The sequence below is a fragment of the Medicago truncatula genome, chromosome 5, assembly GCF_003473485.1.
Source record: "Medicago truncatula cultivar Jemalong A17 chromosome 5, MtrunA17r5.0-ANR, whole genome shotgun sequence".
NCBI classification, from domain to species: domain Eukaryota; kingdom Viridiplantae; phylum Streptophyta; class Magnoliopsida; order Fabales; family Fabaceae; genus Medicago; species Medicago truncatula.
Window position 1 is genome coordinate 3,489,200 of NC_053046.1, and position 22,540 is coordinate 3,511,739.

At 38.6% G+C, this 22,540-nt stretch overlaps 2 protein-coding genes across 2 annotated transcripts; one reads left to right on the plus strand and one right to left on the minus strand.

The window, feature by feature from the left end:
* Positions 1-963: 963 nt before the first annotated feature.
* Positions 964-1,892, plus strand: LOC11429162 (probable calcium-binding protein CML13). Its single transcript, XM_003611196.4, has one exon. It carries the CDS (start codon positions 1,118-1,120, stop codon positions 1,559-1,561), a length of 444 nt encoding a protein of 147 aa, XP_003611244.1. The 5' UTR covers positions 964-1,117; the 3' UTR covers positions 1,562-1,892.
* Positions 1,893-9,964: 8,072 nt separating this feature from the next.
* LOC112421802 (uncharacterized) lies at positions 9,965-21,739 on the minus strand. Its single transcript, XM_039834371.1, has 6 exons — positions 21,380-21,739; positions 13,493-17,049; positions 12,328-13,197; positions 10,498-12,219; positions 10,042-10,401; positions 9,965-9,983 (listed from the first exon to the last, which is right to left on the minus strand). The coding sequence occupies exons 2-6, from the start codon at positions 16,972-16,974 to the stop codon at positions 9,965-9,967; spliced, it is 6,453 nt and encodes a 2,150-aa protein (XP_039690305.1). The 5' UTR covers positions 16,975-17,049; positions 21,380-21,739.
* Positions 21,740-22,540: the final 801 nt, after the last annotated feature.

Sequence of the window (22,540 nt, forward strand, 5' to 3'; positions counted from 1 at the left end):
AATAATTAAGGGTTCTAAATAGAATGTTAATTTGATTAGGAATATCTAACAACAAATGAATCTATTTGGGTTGACCTGGTGATATTGGTTTGAGGTTTAGAAATATGTTTCTTCTTGAATTCGATTATCTCTTATGTCAATTTGAATGAGTTAATTTAGTTTTTTTAAAAACAACAACACTACCTTTCTTTTTAGTAGCCAACACAATACTACCTTTCTTTTTTGAAAAATGATTGTTTTCTTTTGTATTTTGAGAAATAAAATTTGTAATGATACTATCTATCATACTTTCACCGTGTTACTCTCTCTTTCCTTATACTCCATCCATTTCAAAATACATGTTCAAGTCAACCACTTTATATAGGTTAATGTATAATTTTGACTGTTAATATCTTTAATTATCTAAAGTAAAAAATTAAAAAAATTTAATATTTTGAAAATATTTGTCGCGACAAATCAAACAACATCTTACATGCTAATATTTGTATTTATTCATTAGTTAAAAAATATGGTCAAAGTAAGTCAAGTAAATAGTGCACATTGCAAAAATTGAACATGTATTTTGAAACGCATAGATTATCTTAGATTTTCATACTAATACTTACATTTCTTTTGTTTGTTCAAAAATGATTGTTCAAATAATATCTTTTGTATTTATTGTCTTACTATTATTTTCCATGTGTGACATCGATGGGTCAAACATAAACTGAACTGAACACAGGTGCAGAGATTAAATATAACTTGAGTTCCCAGTAGTCTACCATTTCACTTTCTCACATAAATAATTAACCCACAACCTACTTCACGCACCCGTCCCCACACACACCGATCCCTCTTTTTTAATGGGCTTAGGCCCAAATAATCAACGCTCTAAACTCAATAACCGTCCAAAAATTCAAAAACGTACCTAACGACGTCGTAAAAGTCCAATAATAATAAACAAAAATAAAAACAAATCACAAGTACCAAACAAACAAAGCTAACACTACCATAATCATCAATCTGAGATTCTGAGGAGGGAGTGAAAAAGAAGGAGAAAAACATTTTCAATTTCATTTCACAGTGTTTGTAATATAAACGAGAAAACAAAAAATCTCAAACCCGAAATCAAACGAAAATGGGTAAGGATCTAAGCGACGATCAAATCTCATCAATGAAAGAAGCATTCACACTATTCGACACCGACAACGACGGCAATATCGCACCATCGGAGCTTGGAATCCTCATGCGTTCTCTCGGCGGTAACCCGACCCAAGCCCAGCTCAAATCCATCGTCGCCGAAGAGAATCTAACCTCCCCTTTCGATTTCTCTCGCTTTCTCGATCTCATGTCCAAACACATGAAACCTGAACCGTTCGATCGTCAACTAAGGGATGCGTTCAAAGTTCTCGATAAAGATGCAACTGGATTTGTTTCTGTGAATGAACTTCGTCATATTTTGACGAGTATTGGTGAGAAGCTTGAGCCTGCTGAGTTTGATGAATGGATTAGGGAAGTTGATGTTGGGTCTGATGGGAAGATTCGTTATGAAGATTTCATCGCAAGAATGGTCGCCAAGTGAAGATGGATCCTGAAAATGCAATCGCTTTTTATATTTTTCTCGTGTTTCGGTATTTTCTCTGTTTAATTTGTGATGTTATGTTTTGTTCAAGTGGATCAATGAATTAACTTAGTTATGTTTGTTTATGATTTTAATTTTGCGTGAAACAGTTTGGATCAATGTTATGTAGCTAACCTTGGGTGTGGTTTTAGGGAATGTTTGGTTATTCAAATTGGATATTTCTTTGGGTTGATTTGTATGATGAGATCTGATTCTGAATATTCTGAACATATATGTGTATCTAATCCTTTGTTCCTTTTTGTATCAAGTTTGAATTTTGAGTGTTGTGAAATCTGGAAGTAAATGTTGGTTTTGGTTTCTTACTGAATAATCATCCTGTTTACCACATGTTTCGTATCACTTGGAAGTTTGCCCGAATCAAGGTGGCTCACCGTGATTCTGACGAATTGTCCGTGATATCAAAGATGCCGTTAGTGTGGGATTGGACACTATGTAAAATCTCCACTTGCTTGTTTGTTTTGTATTTATACTGGCTTTTCTTACTGAAGGAAAGAAATGCATATAATTCAATGCAGACAAGATTATTCTTGATTAGGAAATATGTTATTGAAGTAATTTTATTACTCTAGAAGTTCTATCGAAGTTATCTATGTTTCAAATTTTGATTGTTGTGAAATAAGGAAGTAGATGATGGTGTTATTATTTTACTAAATAATCAAACCTTATTTAGTGTGTAATTGGAGCTTGTTTTTCATGCCGAGGGAAAAAGGAATACATTTAGTTCAATGTAGAAACGATTTTTTTTTTTAAGAAGCTAAACTAGCCCACCCAATTGCACACGTCAAGGTCCCAAGCCAACACCATCAGACTAATCCAAATGGGCAACGTAGAAAAGATTGTTCTTGAATAGGAAACAAAAATAGAAAATGTCATTGAAGTTATTTTATCAGTCTAGAATGACAAAGATGACAATTTTTTGTCGCTCATTAGCAGTTGAATGCTGGTTGTGTGTGTTTTCACCTGTGCAAGGTGTAACATATAGTAGGGAGCGGTTTGGATCGAATAAGATCAGAAGGATAAATGTTGCTTTAATTTAATATGCGCTTGGCGTGTCCTCTTTTGTGATTTAAACTGTTTTATTTACGTTCTAAATATTATTTAGTTGTTGGTTCCCTACATAAATGATTATCTATGTGGTTTTTTCAAAGAATTGCTTCTAAATGTTTGAGTTCTGGTTAGGAAGGAAGAAGCCATTCTGTTCTAGAACAAACTTTAAGAGTTCAACTGTGAATCTTTAGTCAAATATAAAGAAATAGACTTCTCCCATGTCTATAAATAATGCTTACTGCAATCTATTTGACGTACTGATTGAGTGAAAGACACTATCAATCAAACCTAAACCTGAACAATCACTATTGTAGTCAACTGATGTAATGAGCAGTTCAGAGGCACATGATTTTGGGAAACATGGTCTTGGCATGATACCCTGCAATTTTGTAATTTTTGCATGTAGTTTATTTGATGGCGCCAACAAAATAAATTTTTGTTTTCAGATAATGAAAGAAAATTATAAAATCTTTTATGTTGTATTTGCTTTTCCCCAGCACCAAGTCTCTCCGGCTCCACCTCTAGCATTGTACAAGACATTGTAGCATATGTCAGGCAACTAGGGTTGATTTGTTCATGAAGTATTGTTTTTACATGTGTAATTGTGTGTGCCTGTGATTGCAAGAGGTAGAAGAGGTAATTTTTCTGGTTCCACAAGTGTTTGCATGTTCTTTAAATTCTTTAAATGTGTGTGTCTCACATTGGATGATCCAGAAAAGAGAACCATTGTAAGAGTTAGAATGTTAGGATATAGAACTCTCCTAAATATGTGTGACTGTCTCACACGAAGGATACTCTTGGATGATGTCGTGTTTGTGAATTGTGGATATGGATATTTAAATCATATGTTCTGTTGTGATAATTTCACAAATCTCTATAAAACATTGAAATTCAAGTTAGTAGTGTATTGAATTGTTGTCCATTTCAGAATAAGGTTCAATGTGATCCCCTGGAACTTTAAACCGTGCCCTAGAGTATCGCTATCAGGTCAGGTTAAGGTAGAATTGAAATGTGGTATGCTTGAATGATAAACATTGATTGTCAAAAGTAGACAATCAAACCCATCATCTTAGGCACATCCCAAACATTTGTTGGTGACTCTCATTCATTGAATATGAATGCAGATGAACTGAGATAATGATCGATTATTTTTCCTTCCACGTGGGTGTTTATCTGTGCACTTTGTGTTTATTTACATTTAATCTTCTCAGTAGGTGTTGTATCCAATGCTACGCTCTTGTAATTTCCAGTGTTACTGTGTCATATCATGTGCCATGTTTATATACTTCTTTTCTACCTGCACCATGTGCAAGGGTGTTCGCGGTTTGGTTTGATTTCAAGGCTAAAATTCATCTGTCCCGCAAGATATAAAAACATATGGTTTGGTTGGCTCTTTTAATAAAACTAATTCAAACTAATGCGGTTTGGTTTGGTTTGGTTTGGGTTGGTTTGTTTTTTGCAAAGGTTAAAAAGCTTATAAACTCTACATCTCTGTTTTTCAGTTCAGAAATTCTTCTGTTTTTCCGTTTAGAAATTCTTACCTAGATTATGTTTGGAATTGGTCATTGTGTGCAAAGTTGATGTACCTAACTGTAAGAAATTATCATAGTTTGGCAATAAAGAATCTATTCTTAAGGAAGTAGAGATTTTCACAAACAAAACTTTGAAGCATGTCTACTGAGTGTGTTTTCATAAACAAAACTTTGAAGGATGCCTAGTAAGTGTTTGGGTTGAATAAGTGTTTAGGATCAGTGAGTGTTTTGTAAGGACTTTATCTTTTCACACCTACTGTTTGCTTGTGAAAATACTCTCAATGATAGTTAATTGCTGTTTGGAGACCTTTAAATCGGTTAAACCCATTTTTAATGTTATTGTAGCAATCTAAAAAGTGTTGAACGGTACTTAACTACCGTTGTGTGAGCGTACAATGGTTAAACTAACGCCTAGCCAACAATAATTTGATTTTTTTAGCAAATATAGGGTTCGCAAAGAGCAACCTTCTTTAAGCCTGCAAATTGCAAATATCTTTCTCCCCTAATTCTTCCTTCTTATTTTTTTTTGGTTTTATTAACCGGTGCCCTCAGACACTGGCTAAGATATCTAAAAAAGGAAAAATTAAATTAAAAATGACACTTTGTGCTCGCGATTTTCGGATATCAAACCATTTAATTGATTTGAATCGTCAATCTTTGAACTCTCGATTTTTATTCTTGGGAAGGGAAAAAATGAGTAAAAACCCTTATCGAGACTTTGGATTCGGGGGTTGGTTATGCGAAGGGAAGGTGCTAGCACCCTAAGCATCTACGGTATTCCGTAGGAACCTCTTACCTAGATTATCTTGTGCTAAGCTACTTGTTTATTTGAAAAAATTATTGCCTAATGTCTAAGTGAAAGAATGGAGGGAGAAGAAGTATGTTTTTGGTTATTTTTATTTGATTTGGAAGGACGAGTCCTCTGCCTACGTACCCTTTTTGGGGAAGGGATCAAAACCGACGTAGTTCCACTCAAAAATTTCTTTGGTGGGTTAGGTTGATTTTAAGATTTTTTGAAAATGGGTTTTAAGAAGAGAAAGAGGCCTCAAGGCATGAGATAAGAAAACAAGTGAGGTTGATTGATTTTAAATTTTGAAAATGATTGAAGTTGAATTAAAATTGATTGAGAATTTGATTAAGAAAATAAAGGAAAACAGTTATTAAGAAAATAATTTTTGAAGTTTTGCATATTTGACTTTTTTGAGAAAATGATTTTTCTAAACTAACAGTAAAAACTAACGTAACGTCGTAAAAACTAACGGAAAGCGGTAAATAAAATGTGGTAGTGTCGGTGCATGTGTCGGTGCTTGTGTTACCTACATTATTACATCAATTCCTAAATACAACCCTAAGGCCTTTATGCCAAAATAAAATGCAAGAAATAAAATTACATCAATTCCCTATTTATACATACTAAGTCAATGACAAAATAAAATAATGAGAAAATTAAATATGCATGCTATGATTTAAGACAAAAATTAAATGGTTAGTGATCACAAGGAATATTATGATGAATGGGACATAAGAAATAATAAGCAAGAATTAAGATAATAAAAAATTTAAGATCATCATATAAGAAATAAAAAAAAAACCAATTAAAAGGGAAAAAAAGGATGGATTTTTAACAATGATAGAAAAATTAAAAATAGTGAGAAAAACATTTTTTGGAATTTTTTTCTAAACATAAAAATGTCAAAAAGAAAAAAAACAGCATTTAAAAAGTAAAAACAATAACAAATAAAAATAAAAAAACAAATTGGCTCAGCAGGATTAATTCTGGACCATTGGATTAAATCAATGGTCCAAGTTCAAACCCCTGGATTCATCATAGCCATAGGATCTAAGATCCAACGGTCACAAAAACAACATAGAAACAAAGGGATTATACTGAAAACACAGTGACCGTCAGATCAACGATCTGATGGTCCAAACAGAAACCACACTATACTCACGCAGAAAGAAAATCCACTTGATCCAAAATCAAGATACACAGGAGCCCTCAGATCAAGGAATGATCCAGATCCAAAGGCTGTAACGCGATGGAGCACTGAATTGCAGTATGCGCATGTGCACAAGATCAAACCAAAAAAGAAGCACTATAAAAAGGTTTTAACAAAAAAAAAAAAAAACACAAATCACACAAATCCTCTCTCTAAAAAAAAACTAGAGAGAGAAGCTCCCCCTTCTCTCTACAAAGCTCGCCGGAGAAGAAGGTGGGGGAGGGGCGGCCGGAGCTGCTCCGGCGTGGTGGCCGGCCGGAGCGCCGCCGCGCCGGAGTTTTTTTTTGCTTTTTTTTTTTCGAAATTTTTACATCAAAATACTCCTCTTCCCTTCCTCTACTCGAATCTAAACTCAAAATTTCGAAAACATGCACCAAAAATCCTAGATCTACAAATGAAGATATGAAAATTTTACCTCTTTTTCCGGTGCGGTTCCGTTTGCGTTTCCGGTTCACCTCCTTTCCTAGCTTTTCCGGTTCGGCCTCCTCCTCTTTTCCGGTTCGATTGGCTCCTTGCTCCGGTTCGCCTCCTCTCCTAGCTTTTGCTACGGTCCGGTTCGGTTTTGGCTTGTTTGGGATGATGATGATTTGTGGTTGTATGAATGGTTTGAGGTTGTTGTTTAAGTCTTGTGTTGCTGGATTTTGATGAATCTATGAATGTTCTTCATGAGTTCATGTTATTTCTTTGTAATTTTAGTGTTTGATCTGAAAAAGGGTTGGAAAAGTAGGAAATGAGTGTTTGTGTGGTTTGGGGGACTGATTTGACTCTGACGTGAACAGTGATTTTTTCTGGCCCATTTCCCAATGATTGATAGGGTTTTTATAGTGACAAACTAGGGTTTCTCTGGTACAAACAAATGACCAAAATGCCCCTGCAGCTGAGACTTGGAGAAAAAGATTTGACAAAAGGATAAATAAATAAAAACAAAATGAATAATAAAAAGAATAAAAATAAAATAAAAAAAAAAGAAAAGATAGAGTCACGTGAGTGACTTTGATTTTTTTTTAAAATAAAAATAAAAAAATAAAAAAAAATATAATAATAATAAATAAACTAAACTAAAAAAAGAAAAATAAAAAAAGTCCCTTCGGAATCTGACATGAGGTACTTCAAAGTATCCTCCCTGCCGAAATTTTGTTTGAAATGATTAATAAAAAAAACGCCTTTTAAAATGCGATCAGGCCTTCTCTTTTTTGACGTGATCGTTACGATAAAAAAAACTATGCGTCGTAAAAATGAAAGTGAGACGTTTTTAAACGTCGTGAAACGCGAACGTTGATTTAACGTAAAAAAAACTTTTTTGAATGACTAAAGACAAAAAAAACACGAACTTTAAATGGTAAAAACAACGAAAAAAAGGGAACGTGAACAATTTTAAAATACGGACAAGAGGTTTTAAACGGTCCAAAATTGGGGTATGACAGATGCCCCTATTTAAGTTTCTTCGTCACAAAGATTTTAAAAGAGAACTTTTTAAACCAAAGTGTCGGAGAGACTTAAATATATAAAAACGCCAATTTTGGACCCTTTGAAACGCCAGAGGTGTGATGCTGAAGAATGTGACAATACGACTAAATATGATGTAAGTATGAAGGTAAAGATGATGCATATACTGACTGGGAGACAAATGGATAGGTATCACTGGGGAAAGAAATGATAGGTAGGTATAAATGACATTGTTTCAAGGCGAAAGTGAAGACATGATTGGCCGACGAGTGGCGAAAGTAAAAACATGATTGATTGCCGACGAGTGGCTAATGTAAAGACATGATTGATTGCCGACGAGTGGCGAATGTAAAGACATGATTGATTGCCGACGAGTGGCGAAATTAAAGACATGATTTGCCGACGAGTGGCGAAAGTAAAGACATGATTGGCCGACGAGTGGCGAAAGTAAAGACATGATTGGCCGACGAGTGGCGAAAGTAAAGACATGATTTAGCCGACGAGTGGCGAAATTAAAGACATGATTTGCCGACGAGTGGCGAAAGTAAAGACATGATTGGCCGACGAGTGGCGAATGTAAAGACATGATGGACCGACAGGATTTGCTAACATTGTGGGATAGCGCACACACGGTAAAAAATAAAGGCAAGACAGACCATTAGCATTTGCTAAAAGCAAAGCCTCCGGTGAAAGTAAAGACAATGTAAAGCTTGGTATCAGGGGAGTGACTTGATAAGGATAAAGTTGAGGGGAACAAGGAATTTGTCTGAAGACCAAGGGGAATTGTATAGACTGATTACTGGTGAGACCTGCCGCATGTTTGATTTGATGACATTTTGGAGTTAGACACACTGGGGGATAATGAAGCAAAATATTGGGTAAAAATGCAACTATGTATGGATGATGTTTATATGCGTGCTATGTATGCATGAATGAATGAATATGTATGAGACTCATATGATGGTGTAATGGTAAGATTGTTGAGGCAGGACTGGGCAGGTCTACGAGGAGAATGGCCCGGCATTACTGTACGAACACTCAAAGCCTTCACCGGGGATAAAGTCACGGAGATGAATCAACCATTGTTAGGGTACAGCCCTTAAACATACTGCTGGGATAAGTCCTCACCAAATGGGGTAGAAGTCGCCATTCCACCAATGCAACACCGTATTTTCATGTTTGAATAGTCATTGCTTTTTGTATATATTTTTTTTTTGAAATCCCTAACTTTTGCCTGGATCGTCCTTTCGGATTTTCAATCCACCGGGGAGACATTTTTCTTTTTCTCTTTTTGTATGCCCCTAATTTTTACCTGGATCGCCCTTTTGGGTTTTCGATCCACCAGGGCGCTTTTTTTCTCTTTTTTTTTTTTTTTTTTTTTTTCTTTGCAATGACTATTTCTTCTTTGTTGAACCTGCTTGTTTCGGACAAACTGTTGACACATACTTATGTGATACATGTTTTTAAAGATAGTATGTTTGTCATTTTTTTTTTTTTTTTTTTTTTTTTTTTTTTTTTTTTTTTGGAAAAAAACATAAAATCTTTTAGAAAAGTTTTTTCAAAATTTTTGCTTCAAATACTAATATTAAAAACGAAAGAAAGATTTTTTTTGCACATAGAATAAACAAGAATTCCAACAAAGGGGCACATGCTCAAATTGATTTAATAGAAATGGTGACCGGCTAAAGGCATGGCACCACAGATTACAAAGAGTTGGAATATGGTAATTATATGGGATAGGTACATTGAACACAATAACCGCTATACTTCTTGACCACTTTGAATTCCACAGTTTGGATGCTTCAACATTAGAGAACTTCTGACAGTCAAGGTGTCTCGGGCAAGTGATGTTTCATCTGATGCAGTTACTTGTCTCGATCCTTAATTTTTGCATAGATCGCCCTTGCGGGTTTTCGATCTATCAGGATAATTTCCCCTTTTTTTTTTTTTTTTTTTTTTTTTTTTTTTTTTGTCTCTAATTTTTGCCTGGACCGCCCTTTCGGGTTTTCGATCCACCGAGACGCTCATTTTTGGTTTAAGCCGCCCTTTCAGGTTTTCGACCTACCGAGCTGTTCTTTTATATATTTAGACAAAGTATTTCTTGACTGCATCAGAATTCACAGGACGAGGTAACTCCTCTCCATCCATATTCGTAAGAATTAAAGCACCACCAGAGAAAGCTCTCTTCACCACGTAGGGACCTTCATAGCTTGGCGTCCATTTGCCCCTAGGATCTGGTTGAAAGGATTTGATACATTTGAGCACAAGATCTCCTTCCTTGAATTCGCGGGGATGGACTCCTTTATCGAATGCTTGTTTCATCCTTGACTGATATAACTGTCCATGACACAAAGCAGCCATACGTTTTTCCTCAATCAAATTCAACTGGTCGTACCTGCTCTGGCACCATTCAGCTTCAGACAATTCAGCTTCCATCAAGACTCTTAAAGAAGGGATCTCAACCTCTACAGGTAGTACAGCCTCCATACCATATACCAAAGAGAAAGGGGTTGCCCCTGTCGAGGTTCGCACTGAGGTACGGTATCCATACAAAGCGTAGGGTAACATTTCATGCCAGTCCTTATAAGTAACTACCATCTTCTGTATGATCTTCTTGATGTTCTTGTTTGCAGCTTCAACTGCCCCATTCATCTGTGGTCTGTAAGGAGAAGAATTGTGATGTTGAATCTTGAAGTCATCGCACAACTCTTTCATCATGTTGTTATTCAGATTTGTGCCATTGTCTGTGATGATTCTGTTGGGAACACCGTAGCGGCTGATGAGGTTGTTCTTGATAAATCTGACCACTACCTGCTTGGTCACATTGGCGTAAGATGCTGCTTCAACCCACTTGGTGAAATAATCGATAGCCACTAATATGAAGCGATGCCCATTGGAAGCCTTTGGTTCAATCCGACCAATCATGTCAATGCCCCACATAGAGAAGGGCCACGGGGACGAGATGACATTGAGCATAGATGGTGGTATATGAATCTTGTCAGCATAGATTTGACATTTGTGGCATCTCTTGGCATGATTGTAGCAATCAGCGTGCATTGTTATCCAGTAGTACCCAGCTCTTAATATCTTCTTCGCCATGGCGTGCCCACATGAGTGAGTTCCGAAAGAGCCTTCATGAATCTCGCACATCAATTTTTCTGCTTCATGCTTATCCACACATCTAAGTAGGACCCTATCAAAGTTCCTTTTATACAAAACGTCTTCGTTAAGGAAGAAACGGCTTGACAATTTTCTCAATGTTTTCTTGTCCTTGTTGGATGCCCCAGGTGGGTACTTTTGAGTTTGAAGGAAAACTTGGATATCATGATACCATGGCTTGTCATCATCAATTGCTTCAGCTACAAACACATAAGCTGGTCGGTCGAGAAATTGGACATTGATTACTGGCACAGTATTGTGACCGTTCACATTGATCATTGAGGATAGAGTAGCTAAAGCATCCGCCATTTGATTCTCATCACGGGGCACATGGTGTAACTCTACTTTGTTGAAGAAAGTCAGCAATCGTCTCGCATAATCTCTGTAGGGAATCAAACCAGGATGGCGAGTTTCCCATTCTCCTTTGATCTGGTTAATCACGAGAGCTGAATCTCCATAGATGACAATTTTCTTGATCCTCAAGTCGATGGCTTCTTCGATACCCATGATGCAAGCTTCATATTCTGCGATGTTGTTTGTACAATCAAATCGAATCCTTGCAGTAAAAGGGATGTGAGTACCCTTAGGGGTAATGAGAACTGCACCAATTCCACTACCATAGACATTAACGGCTCCATCAAATATCAAACCCCATTCGGATTCAGGATCAGGACCTTCACCGAACACTGGTTCGTCACAATCTTTTGCTTTTAGATACATAACCTCTTCATCTGGGAAGTCAAATTTGATCGGTTGATAGTCTTCGATTGGTTGATGAGCCAAATGTTCTGCCAAGATGCTACCTTTGACTGCTTTCTGAGTGCGATACTCGATATCATACTCGGACAATAACATCTGCCAGCGAGCAATCCTTCCAGTTAAAGCTGGCTTCTCAAATATGTACTTGATAGGATCCATCTTGGATATCAACCAAGTTGTATGATTAATCATATAATGACGGAGACGCTTGGCAGCCCAAGTTAAAGCACAACAAGTTTTCTCAAGTACAGAATATCGGGACTCACAATCAGTGAACTTCTTACTCAAATAGTAGATAGCGTGCTCTTTCTTTCCGGTTTCGTCTTGTTGACCCAAAACACAGCCCATGGAATCTTCTAGTACTGTTAAATACATGATCAAAGGTCTTCCGTCAACTGGAGGAACAAGAATTGGAGGTTCTAACAGATATTCTTTGATTTGATCAAAAGCCTTCTGACAATCATCATTCCACTTCACCCCTTGATCCTTGCGGAGTAACTTGAAAATTGGTCCACATGTGGCGGTCATGTGAGAGATAAATCTGGAGATATAGTTGAGTCTACCAAGAAAACCTCTTACTTGCTTCTCTGTCTTTGGAACAGGCATTTCTCTGATGGCTCTGACCTTGTCGGGATCAACTTCAATACCCTTTTGACTGACGATAAAGCCTAGGAGTTTACCAGATCTAACACCGAACGTACATTTGTTAGGATTCAACCGGAGTTTGTACTTTCTCAACCGCTGAAACATCTTCAACAAATACTCAACATGTTCTTCTTCTGTGCCAGACTTAACAATCATATCATCTACGTAGACCTCAATTTCTTTGTGAATCATATCATGAAAGATTTTGGTCATACCCCTCTGGTAAGTGGCACCAGCATTTATCAAACCAAATGGCATCACCACATAACAGAAAGCACCCCAGGGCGTGATGAAAGACGTCTTTTCTCTATCCTCAGGAGCCATCCTGATCTGATTGTAGCCGGAGAAACCGTCCATGAAGGAGAAAACCTTGCACTTAGCAGTGTTATCAACCAATACATCAATGTGAGGCAAAGGAAAATTATCCTTCGGACTAGCCTTGTTCAAGTCCCGATAATCAACACACATTCTGACTTTACCATCTTTCTTTGGAACAGGCACTATGTTGGCCAACCATTGAGGATACTCTGATGTGACTAGGAAACCTGCATCAATTTGCTTTCGCACTTCCTCTTTGATCTTGAGGGCCATATCAGGATGAGATCTTCTCAATTTCTGTTTTACCGGAGGACACTCAGGCTTCAACGGTAGTCTGTGTTCAACGACATCAGGGTCTAGACCCGGCATGTCTTTGTATGACCATGCGAATATATCAACATATTCTCTGATAAGCTCAATTACTCTTTTCTTGACAGATACATCCAACGATGCCCCAATCTTGATTTCTTTCTTGTCTTCCTCAGTACCCAGATTGATGATTTCTATCTCCTCCTGATGAGGTTGAATTGTCTTCCTTTCTTGTTCCAACATCCATTTGATCTCATTCGGGATCTCCTCATCCTCCTCTGCCACAGCCTCGTAAACCGGGACCTCAAAGTTGGGAGAAAGCATGGGGTCACTGTGTTCAACGGATTCACTTATGTTCAGTCTGCACATGATTCATGATTGATTTTAATGAGTAAATGCAGACCTTTGGTTTTGAAATTTAAAAGAAAAAGAGAATGATTTTTTTTTTGGATTTTTTGTATTACCATTTTTTCCAGAAAAAGCAACAAAAAATAAAAAGTAATAAAAGCCGTGATAGAAACGACGATTTTTATTTGTAATAAAAGTACTAGAAGCAAAACAAAGCCCTACATGATTTCACTTTCGCCTTGGGCAGAACGAAAGGAGTTTTCTTAAAAAAACAAAAAAAACAACAAAAGACAAGACAAACACATTACTTAGAGCGGGGTGTCACAGAAGGAATGTCAACAGCAATCCAGTTGCAGCAAGCTCCTCCAGGCGTCACAAAGACCGGTGTCACTCCTCCAGGTGCATCATCTAAAATTGCATTGGTCTCTGATGAATCATGAATGAAACCAGCACTGTGGAAAGAACCTCTGGTAGGGTCGAACATCCCAGGCTTACTGTTAAGGAAACCAATTCCCTCCTTACGCTTGTTTTCTGGCAACTCCACTAGCTGACCCCAGCCTTCGGTTTTGCCTTCCTGAATTACTCTCCGGGCATCCTTCAACGAAGCCATACAAGTCTCAATCTTACCGACACTTTCTTCGGCAGAGAACCCTTGGAATGATGGCCCGTCCGAACTACTACCACCGATAACAGAGAAAGCAGACAAATTGCTGATTAAAAAGGCCGATTCGCCACTCACAGTGATCAACTTTCCACGACTTACAAACTTCAATTTCTGATGGAGAGTAGATGTCACAGCCCCAGCGTCATGAATCCATGGTCTGCCGAGCAAACAGCTGAAAGAAGCCTGGATTTCCATGACTTGGAAAGTAACCTGAAATTCATGTGGGCCGACCGAAATTGGTAAATCTACCTCACCATACACCGATCTCCTAGTTCCATCGAAGGCCCTTACCGTCACCTTGCTAAGTCTCAAAGGAGCCTCGGAGTATGCCAATTGGTCGAAAGTTGACTTGGGCATCACATTAAGTGCAGAGCCGGTATCTATCAGGACGTTGGATAACGAGTCCGTTCTGCAAAGTACAGAGATGAATAATGCTTGATTATGCTTATTCCCCTCCGCCGGGAGATCTTCATCACTGAAAGTCAGACTGTTACATACGGTCACATTCCCCACAATGCTTTCGAATTGACCCAGAGTTACATCATAATCCACAAATGCCTGGTCTAGTACTTTCCTCAGGGCATCCCGATGAGCACCAGAACTTGATAACAGGGCCATGATGGAAATCTTCGCAGGAGTTTGTAACAGCTGGTCCACCACCCTGTATTCACTCTTCTTGATCAGCTTCAAGACTTCATCGGCATCCTCAAAGTCAAACTCTTTGGCCTGCTCCCCAGCTTTACCTTTACCGGCGTTTCGCTCTTTTACTGGCTCATCGACCGGAACACTAACACTCTTCGGACCCACCGTAGGAAAAATGCGGCCACTCCTCAAAATCCGGCTATTCTCTGCGATATTATCCACAGCAACAGGTGAAGTTGTCTCACTTCCGGGCTCTAGAATCGTGCCTTCATACTTGTAGGGTACAGCTTTCTGAGCAGTAGTAGGCGTGGGCCTAGGCACACAGATTACCAAGGGAGTACCAACGGGCTTTGTACTGTTAGGGTTTATCACCAGCGGCCTCCTGGCTCTGAATACCGGAGTGACAACGCAGACGTCCTTGCTCTCGGGTTCCCTTGTAACCACAAGTTCTCTTCTATTTAGGAGACCCTGCACATCATTCTGGACTTGTATACATCCACGAGGATCCATCGAACATATGTCACAAGCTTCATGATTGTGGTTGAAGAGAGTTGCTTTACACATTTTCACATGTATCGGTACCAGAGGAGTCTTGATATCACCTACAGAGAGAATGCGAGCCTCTTCCTGATCGTCTTGAATCATATTAACAGCAGGCCCATGAGTAGGCAGAGGATTGTTCTGAGCTACAGCATCAGGGTCGGTGAAGGTTAACTCTTTACTATTTATCAGTTTCTGAACCTCTTTCTTAAGAGCAAAACAACGCTCCACATCGTGGCCTGGTGCCCCTTGATGGTAAATACAATGAAGGTCCGGACGGTACCAGCGTGGGAGAGGGTCCGGAATGCGAGGAGGTGGTATTGTTTGGACCAGATTCTGTGCAAGTAAAGAAGGGAGCAATGCTCCATAGGTCATTGGCAAGGGGTCAAATTGTTGTTTTTGATTTTGCTGGTTGTAGGGAGCTTGAGGACGGGGTTGTTGTTGTGGGGGGTTATATGGCCTTTGTTGGTATGGTTGTTGAGGATAGTAGGGTTGTTGAGGATGGTAGGGTGGTTGAGAGAGTTGTTGTGGGTTATATGGTTGTTGATATAGTGGGGGATAGTATAATGAAGGCCCTTGAGGTCTTGGTGGTTGATAGTTTGGGTTCTGGGGTGCGGTCATTTGTGGGGTGATATTGGCAACAAAGGGGTGATTAGGGTACACGGGCTGAGGTCCTCCATGAGCCACCATGCCAACCTCTTGAGCATTCCTCTTTGGGTAACCATTCCCAAATTTCTTATTACCACTGGACGAAACTCCTGAAGAACCACCTGAAGAACTTCCCGAAACAGCTGCTCCCTTACGAGCCCACTCCTCGATACGCATTCCTGTTTCCACCAAGTCAGTGAACTTCTGTGATGCACAGACAATCATCTTTTCTGAATAACAAGGGCTCAGGGTTTCATAGAACAAATCTGAAAGTTCCCTCTCATCCAAGGGAGGACGAATCTGAGCAGCTTTTTGAATGAAGCGTTGTGCGTATTCTTTGAACGATTCTTTATCTTTCTGGGTTAAGGACTGCAACTCCTTGCGACTTGGCGCCAGATAGGTATTATATTTGTACTGTTGCATGAAGGCCTCAGCCAACTGTTCAAAAGTAGTGACTCCTTTCAATCCCATGAACCAGGTATGTGCCGGACCAGTCAAACTATCCTGGAAGCAGTGAATGAGTAAGGGAACATTATTCTTGTAAGCTATCATCTTGCTAATATACATAGTTAGATGATTTTGTGGACACGTGTCCCCTTGATATTTCTCAAATACAGGCATCTTGAACTTTGGAGGTATGTTTACATCTGGTACCAAGCAAAGGTCATATATGCTTTGGACGACTGTTTCCTTTCCCCGCATATTACTCATCTTCTTCTCTAGAGCACCGAACCTTTCTTCCCAATCGATTGCTTTATCATCCCCCATTATACTGTCAGAGTGATAAATCTGCTCTTCATGTTGTGGCCCAACATGCACAGTAGGACCTGCTTGAGTCATGGTAGCTTGAGGAATCGGTTGACTCATCTGGAAATGTGCCGAAGTCTGTTGACCCTGTGCGAAAGGCATTTCAGTAGCGCCTGGACCAAAAACCCCGTTAGTTGCAATCGGCATGCCCCAAGGGTAGCCTGAAGGCATGGAATATTGAGGAGTAGCAAAGGGACCCTGGGGGCCAAGAGGACGGAAGCCTGAGTTGCCCATAGTTGCCATATTACCAGAAGAAAAATCAGTTATCAGAGGCTGGGTGAGGCCGATAGTTGTAGTAGTAGTCGGAGATGGTTGCGGGGGACCCTCAGGTGCAGCTGTGACAACCACAACAGGAGCTGAATTGGAGATTGCTGCTTGCTCTCTCTCAGCCATCATAGTTTCCATCATAAGTGCCATTCTTTCCATCTCCCCCTTGAGGTTAACCAGTTCCTCTCTGAGCTGAGCGTTTTCCTGTTCTGCCGCTAACATCCTTTTCTTGATATGAGCTCGAGTGTTGTGAATGCGAGCGGGTTTGTACTGAATACGCCGGGCCACTTTGCTTTTCTGAGGCAGAAATGAGGAGAGTATGAGACTTGGATTTTGATACTTTTTATGAATGCAATATGATGCATGATATGCTATATGCCAAAATATGCAATTTTTATATATATTTATTTTATTTTTATTGAAGGACCTATAAAAGCAGTTTTGTAAACATACCAACCTAAACAAATCATAAAAAAAAAAACAAAGTTGATTACAAGATAATTCCCTTTCTAACAACAAAGCCAAGGGATAAACTTTCAAAGAAAAACAAGATAATTCCCTTTCTAACAACAAAGCCAAGGGATAAACTTTCAAAATAAAACAAGATAATTCCCTTTCTAACAACAAAGCCAAGGGATAGACTCCGTAACTACACCAAAAAACATCAAAACAAACTGAAAGACTCTCAAGCCTCTGAACCGAGCTACTCCTCAAAATCAGAATGCGGCCCATCAAAGAGATCCATACGTTTCTTCTTCCGCCCGGGAATTTGATCAAGCGCGACATCTTTCTCCTTGATACTCTTTTTCAGCTGGGCGATTATCACATCTTTCTTGTGGCTATCATAAGCTTCTTGCTCTAGTAGGGCCATCACAGCCTCATATTCCTGATCCTTTTTCTGATACTCCCCTTTCCACTTTTGTACTTCACGTTCCGCCTCAACTAAACGCTCTTGGTATTCCTTCTCGGTGTCAAAGGTCATAGGTAGGGGTGGTGCTGGAGTGATTGCAGATACAAATCTTGATATCTTGTAAGGCATCCCAATTTGAACAGCTCTATCTATCACCCACTGAGTATATGATTCATGAACGGCTCCTGTCTTCCTCCCTAACTGGCTCTTGTCTCTTCTACGAATGGTGTGCCAAGCTCGCACAACCTGCTCTCTCATGCCTTTACTGTCATCTACGTTGAGGTAATACACATTCTCTAGATAGATGCTGAGCGGCTTCCCTTCCATGGGATATCCGAACTGACGTCTGGCAAGCGTAGGATTGTAGCTAATTCCTCCTTCTATACCAAGAAGTGGTACATTGGCAAATTTCCCACAACTGTCAATAATAGTTCCTTTGTCATAAACCCGATCGTACCACACTACCTCGGTTGGAGTCAGGGACATGAGTCTTTTGGACCAAAGAAGGTTTTCTGGATTGGTGGTGAAGCGAGGAGTTCGGGGTAAGTGCGAGGTGATCCATCGATATAGCAATTGTGCACAACAAAGGATAGTTCCACGACCAGCCTGGGTGCGCCTATGGATGGAGAGGTAAGTATCACCTAATAAGGTAGGGACAGGGTTCCTTGACAAGAAAATTTGAATGGCTTTAATGTCCACAAAGTTGTCGAGGCTAGGGAAGAGTACGAGGCCATAAATAAGCAAGGCAAGGATGGAGTTAAAGGCATAGGCAACCCCCATTTTGTCAAAGAATGTGGTCCTTTCGTAAAGAAAATCGGTGGAGAAACCCAAAAGTTTTCCCTTAGTGATGAGATGTGCTTTCACTTCGTCCGTTTCAAGATGGAGAGCTGCGGCAATGGTTGAGTGCTTGGGGATTTCCTCGAGGCCACTGAAAGGTACTTTGTCCAACACTGGTAGATTAATCCAACAAGAGTACTCCTCCAAGGTGGGGAGAATCTGGTAATCTTGAAAAGTAAAGCAATGGTAGCCCGGGTCATAGAACTGAACAAAAGCGTTGAGAAGCCCTTCGTCAATATCTGTCTTAACAACACCCATCAAATTTCCATGTTGCTTGTAGAAATCGTCCATACAAACCACTTTCTTCCCTAGCTTCCTCAAACTCAAGAGATCTGGCTTCCTGAAACTATACTGCCTAAGGTTCCTCATGTCTACAATGTTTACAACAAAGCTTTTATAAGTCCTTCAAAAAAAAATGATGAATGGAAAAAATATTTATGGATGGATGCATGTATGCATGATGAGGTTAAATTCATATGTTGGAGTCAAAGGGTAATAACGCCATTTGGTAAGGACTAAGGTTTTTTAGATTGCACTTGTAACAAGGGTTCTACCAAGTTCCCAAAGTCTTTAACCACTTCCGAATATTTATCGGGTGACGGGAGTACTCCCATTCCAATTATATTCGTCGGAAAGTCTCGTTTGGGTGTAGTATCGCGTATCAACTAATTCAAGAGTACTCTCGATTAGCCACCGCACTACGTTCCTAAAAGGCCAAGATGGGTTACAGGTGACTAAAGGTCCTCAACTTCAAAGGTCACTTGAAAATAGCATGCCAAACATGAGTACTCACGTTGACAACATATACTTCCAAGATCCCTCCGTTGAGTGGGGTTATCACATGTGCCAATACCGAAGAGTACTCTTGGCATGGAACTATGATTATACCACCGTCCTATCTTAAGTTTCCCTCAAGCTCGGGTGTAGAGCTTATCGCACCACTCACGTAATAAAGCAAACATGTAAGCAAAATATTTACAAAGCATAAACAAATAATAAAGCACAAAATAAAGAAAGTGAGGTGGGTTTAACCCGCATAGGATCTAAGTCCCCAGTGAAGTCGCCATTTCTGTGCTCGCGATTTTCGGATATCAAACCATTTAATTGATTTGAATCGTCAATCTTTGAACTCTCGATTTTTATTCTTGGGAAGGGAAAAAATGAGTAAAAACCCTTATCGAGACTTTGGATTCGGGGGTTGGTTATGCGAAGGGAAGGTGCTAGCACCCTAAGCATCTACGGTATTCCGTAGGAACCTCTTACCTAGATTATCTTGTGCTAAGCTACTTGTTTATTTGAAAAAATTATTGCCTAATGTCTAAGTGAAAGAATGGAGGGAGAAGAAGTATGTTTTTGGTTATTTTTATTTGATTTGGAAGGACGAGTCCTCTGCCTACGTACCCTTTTTGGGGAAGGGATCAAAACCGACGTAGTTCCACTCAAAAATTTCTTTGGTGGGTTAGGTTGATTTTAAGATTTTTTGAAAATGGGTTTTAAGAAGAGAAAGAGGCCTCAAGGCATGAGATAAGAAAACAAGTGAGGTTGATTGATTTTAAATTTTGAAAATGATTGAAGTTGAATTAAAATTGATTGAGAATTTGATTAAGAAAATAAAGGAAAACAGTTATTAAGAAAATAATTTTTGAAGTTTTGCATATTTGACTTTTTTGAGAAAATGATTTTTCTAAACTAACAGTAAAAACTAACGTAACGTCGTAAAAACTAACGGAAAGCGGTAAATAAAATGTGGTAGTGTCGGTGCATGTGTCGGTGCTTGTGTTACCTACATTATTACATCAATTCCTAAATACAACCCTAAGGCCTTTATGCCAAAATAAAATGCAAGAAATAAAATTACATCAATTCCCTATTTATACATACTAAGTCAATGACAAAATAAAATAATGAGAAAATTAAATATGCATGCTATGATTTAAGACAAAAATTAAATGGTTAGTGATCACAAGGAATATTATGATGAATGGGACATAAGAAATAATAAGCAAGAATTAAGATAATAAAAAATTTAAGATCATCATATAAGAAATAAAAAAAAACCAATTAAAAGGGAAAAAAAGGATGGATTTTTAACAATGATAGAAAAATTAAAAATAGTGAGAAAAACATTTTTTGGAATTTTTTTCTAAACATAAAAATGTCAAAAAGAAAAAAAACAGCATTTAAAAAGTAAAAACAATAACAAATAAAAATAAAAAAACAAATTGGCTCAGCAGGATTAATTCTGGACCATTGGATTAAATCAATGGTCCAAGTTCAAACCCCTGGATTCATCATAGCCATAGGATCTAAGATCCAACGGTCACAAAAACAACATAGAAACAAAGGGATTATACTGAAAACACAGTGACCGTCAGATCAACGATCTGATGGTCCAAACAGAAACCACACTATACTCACGCAGAAAGAAAATCCACTTGATCCAAAATCAAGATACACAGGAGCCCTCAGATCAAGGAATGATCCAGATCCAAAGGCTGTAACGCGATGGAGCACTGAATTGCAGTATGCGCATGTGCACAAGATCAAACCAAAAAAGAAGCACTATAAAAAGGTTTTAACAAAAAAAAAAAAAACACAAATCACACAAATCCTCTCTCTAAAAAAAAACTAGAGAGAGAAGCTCCCCCTTCTCTCTACAAAGCTCGCCGGAGAAGAAGGTGGGGGAGGGGCGGCCGGAGCTGCTCCGGCGTGGTGGCCGGCCGGAGCGCCGCCGCGCCGGAGTTTTTTTTTGCTTTTTTTTTTTCGAAATTTTTACATCAAAATACTCCTCTTCCCTTCCTCTACTCGAATCTAAACTCAAAATTTCGAAAACATGCACCAAAAATCCTAGATCTACAAATGAAGATATGAAAATTTTACCTCTTTTTCCGGTGCGGTTCCGTTTGCGTTTCCGGTTCACCTCCTTTCCTAGCTTTTCCGGTTCGGCCTCCTCCTCTTTTCCGGTTCGATTGGCTCCTTGCTCCGGTTCGCCTCCTCTCCTAGCTTTTGCTACGGTCCGGTTCGGTTTTGGCTTGTTTGGGATGATGATGATTTGTGGTTGTATGAATGGTTTGAGGTTGTTGTTTAAGTCTTGTGTTGCTGGATTTTGATGAATCTATGAATGTTCTTCATGAGTTCATGTTATTTCTTTGTAATTTTAGTGTTTGATCTGAAAAAGGGTTGGAAAAGTAGGAAATGAGTGTTTGTGTGGTTTGGGGGACTGATTTGACTCTGACGTGAACAGTGATTTTTTCTGGCCCATTTCCCAATGATTGATAGGGTTTTTATAGTGACAAACTAGGGTTTCTCTGGTACAAACAAATGACCAAAATGCCCCTGCAGCTGAGACTTGGAGAAAAAGATTTGACAAAAGGATAAATAAATAAAAACAAAATGAATAATAAAAAGAATAAAAAATAAAATAAAAAAAAAAGAAAAGATAGAGTCACGTGAGTGACTTTGATTTTTTTTTTAAAATAAAAATAAAAAAATAAAAAAAAATATAATAATAATAAATAAACTAAACTAAAAAAAGAAAAATAAAAAAAGTCCCTTCGGAATCTGACATGAGGTACTTCAAAGTATCCTCCCTGCCGAAATTTTGTTTGAAATGATTAATAAAAAAAACGCCTTTTAAAATGCGATCAGGCCTTCTCTTTTTTGACGTGATCGTTACGATAAAAAAAACTATGCGTCGTAAAAATGAAAGTGAGACGTTTTTAAACGTCGTGAAACGCGAACGTTGATTTAACGTAAAAAAAAACTTTTTTGAATGACTAAAGACAAAAAAAACACGAACTTTAAATGGTAAAAACAACGAAAAAAAGGGAACGTGAACAATTTTAAAATACGGACAAGAGGTTTTAAACGGTCCAAAATTGGGGTATGACACACTTTTTTGACTTTTGAAGAATTGATTACACAATTTCAATACAAAAGCATATTTGTTTCTTTAACCAGTGTCCCGGAGACATCAATTAACATTTTATTTTTTTAAGGAAAATGTTAACTTGTGCCTTAAGGACACAAGATAAGGATCTA